The 2,422-nt window shown below is 60.3% G+C and overlaps 1 protein-coding gene across 1 annotated transcript in view; it reads right to left on the bottom strand.

The window, feature by feature from the left end:
* CAMTA1 (calmodulin binding transcription activator 1) overlaps positions 1 to 2,422 on the bottom strand; it is a 749,204-nt gene that overhangs the window by 26,730 nt on the left and 720,052 nt on the right. The window contains exons 15-17 of the mRNA XM_006766821.2: positions 1,976 to 2,054; positions 1,450 to 1,765; positions 525 to 1,054 (exon numbers count right to left, since the gene is read on the bottom strand). Coding sequence (XP_006766884.2) covers positions 525 to 1,054; positions 1,450 to 1,765; positions 1,976 to 2,054 — 925 coding nt within the window. The remainder of the gene's footprint in view (positions 1 to 524; positions 1,055 to 1,449; positions 1,766 to 1,975; positions 2,055 to 2,422) is intronic.

Here is a 2,422-nt window from a genome sequence, read left to right on the forward strand (position 1 = left end):
AGAGCCTTGGTGCGGACGGAAGTGTCCTGGGTTTGATGCCACTCAAGGGCACGTGCCTGGGTTGCAGACTCGATCCCCACCATGGTTGGGGTGCGTGTGGGAGGCGGCCAATCAATGTGTCTCTCTCACATCGATGCTTTCAGCCATCCAGGGGTGGCCCCTCGTCGTTACTCTGGTTCGAAAGAGGGGACCCCCCCAGCTTCATGGTCATGAATAGTAATTCAGAGCTGCCGGTTTGCTCAGTGGTTAGAGCATCGGCCCGCAGACTGAAGGGTCATGGTTCAATTCCGGTCAAGGGCACATGCCTCAATTGCAGGCTTGATCGCTGGCCACGGTTGGGGTGCGTGTGGGAGGCAGCCAATCAATGTGTCTCTCTCACATCGATGCTTCTCTCTCTCTGCCTCTCCCCGTCCCTTCCACTCAATGGAAAAATATCCTTGGGTGAGGATTAACAAGAACAACACAAAGATCCAGGAAGCCTGACGATCCCGGCCTCGCAGGCTTCTCACCTGGTGCGCGCTCACCTGTATGTCATCCATGGGCTGCGAGCCGTCCTCGGCCTCCGCACTGTCCCGGTAGGGCCCCATCTCTGTGTGCGCCACCTCTCTGCTAGCCATCATCAGGACGCTCATGGGCTCCCGTGGTCGCACCTGTGCAGGTGCTGCCTCCTTTCCTACACTGGTCCCCTTCGGACTGCCCGTCACCTGCACTGTAGACACACCAATGGAAAGATCTTTGGGACTCCACCTCACTACGGGCTGGGGCTGGGCCGCAGCGGCTCGGAGTCCCGCCGGCTCCGGAGAGGGAGGGGAGGGTGCCCGGCTGCAGGCCCTCGCGCCTTCCCTGGGGCTGAGAGTCTCGGGGGCGGCCTGCTTAGAACTAGGGCTCTGCTTCCTGATCCTGGGCTGCTCCAGGCTCAGTGCAGTGGACAGCAGCTCCTCCTGCCTCGCCTGGAAGGACTCGGGGTTCAATTTATGCTTTTTGGGAGCTGGATAATCTTTGTGGCTCTCACTGCTGTAGTAATTAGAGGGTTCAGACCGAGGTCTTCTCAGCTCTGAAAAGCACAGTAGAAAGGACAGTCAGGACAGGCGATCAGACCAGGAGCCCTAACGAGCTAACGCGCCCTCTAGGCCCGGGAGACACCAGGGCGAAGCCGGGCCTCAGACACGTCCCTGCCATTTACACACCCCCCCGAAGCATCTAGTGGACTCAGATCCTCCTCCTCCATCACTGCAGTTCTTTCTTGCACGGACATAGTTTTTTTTTTTCCTACTTTCTGCATTTGGGGGGCAGGGAGCTAGGGGAGTCACACTAGGCATTCTTACAGCTAAAAAGCAACTCAGAGATAGAAACCCCCCCAAACCCATCAGTGAGCACCCTAAGGCCTCTCCTGAGGGACAGCACCTGGGGACTCGGCACGTCTGAGATGTGGTAACTCTGAGTTCTTACCCGGATTGGTACTTGCAATGACGGTGACGCCTTTGGGGATTTCTGGAGAGGCGATGGCCTCGCTGTGCCACTGGGCCATCCAGCCGTCTGCGTGGGGCTCCTCGCTCGGGGGACAGTGGATTCGGGGGCTCTGTCCCAGCGGAGCCTGCTCCCCTCTCTGTAGGTGCTCAAGACACTCGGCTAACTTCACGTGGCCCCGCGACCTGGCGATCCCCAGAGGCAGCCTCCCCAGGGAGTCGGGGATGGAGATGGCCCGCCGGTCCCACTTGTACAGCACGACGGCGGCCTCCAGGTGCCCGAGGGCGCACGCCCACATCTGAAAGACGGAGACAGAGCGGCGCTCTTAACGGCGAGTTCCAAACAGACTGCATTCGGCCGCTGCGGCCTGGTCCTCGCTGGCTCCCTCCACGGGGCCACGAAACATCATCGTCGCAAAGTAGCTCGGATAGACGTCACGTGTCCGTGAGGGACCACGCGGGGGCCCGGCCTGGAGAAGCGGCGTGGGGACCAGTGAGCGTCCTCTTACCAGGGGGGTGCAGGAGAAGTGGTCCACGTTCAAGGGGTCAACTTCCAGCTCCAGATCAATGCTGTCCGCATGCTTCGTGCTGCAAAGGGAGGGGCCAGCAGTGACCGCCCAGTGAATCCACGTGGACAGGAAACCCCTGACAGGTGCACACCCTCACAGGCACAAACCAAACGGAGCCCCACAGATGCGAAACCGAATGGAGCCTCTAACCCCTGGTGTGCAATAGACTCTGAGCTTCACAGGGCGGTTTGGAGTCTCTCCACTTGGCGAGGCCCCCAGGGGAAGGAAAAGGCCCAACGTTCAGTTGGCATCTCCCTGAGTGTTTCTTGGGCAGAAGCTCATAAAACTCCCTTGGAAACCGCCCCCAGAGAAGTCCTGGCTCACAGGCCAGACCGCACCCTGAGTGGCCAGACCTCTGTCCCCTGGTGAGCCGCGGGGGGCGGGGGG

Source organism: Myotis davidii, unplaced genomic scaffold, assembly GCF_000327345.1.
Source record: "Myotis davidii unplaced genomic scaffold, ASM32734v1 scaffold299, whole genome shotgun sequence".
NCBI lineage: Eukaryota > Metazoa > Chordata > Mammalia > Chiroptera > Vespertilionidae > Myotis > Myotis davidii.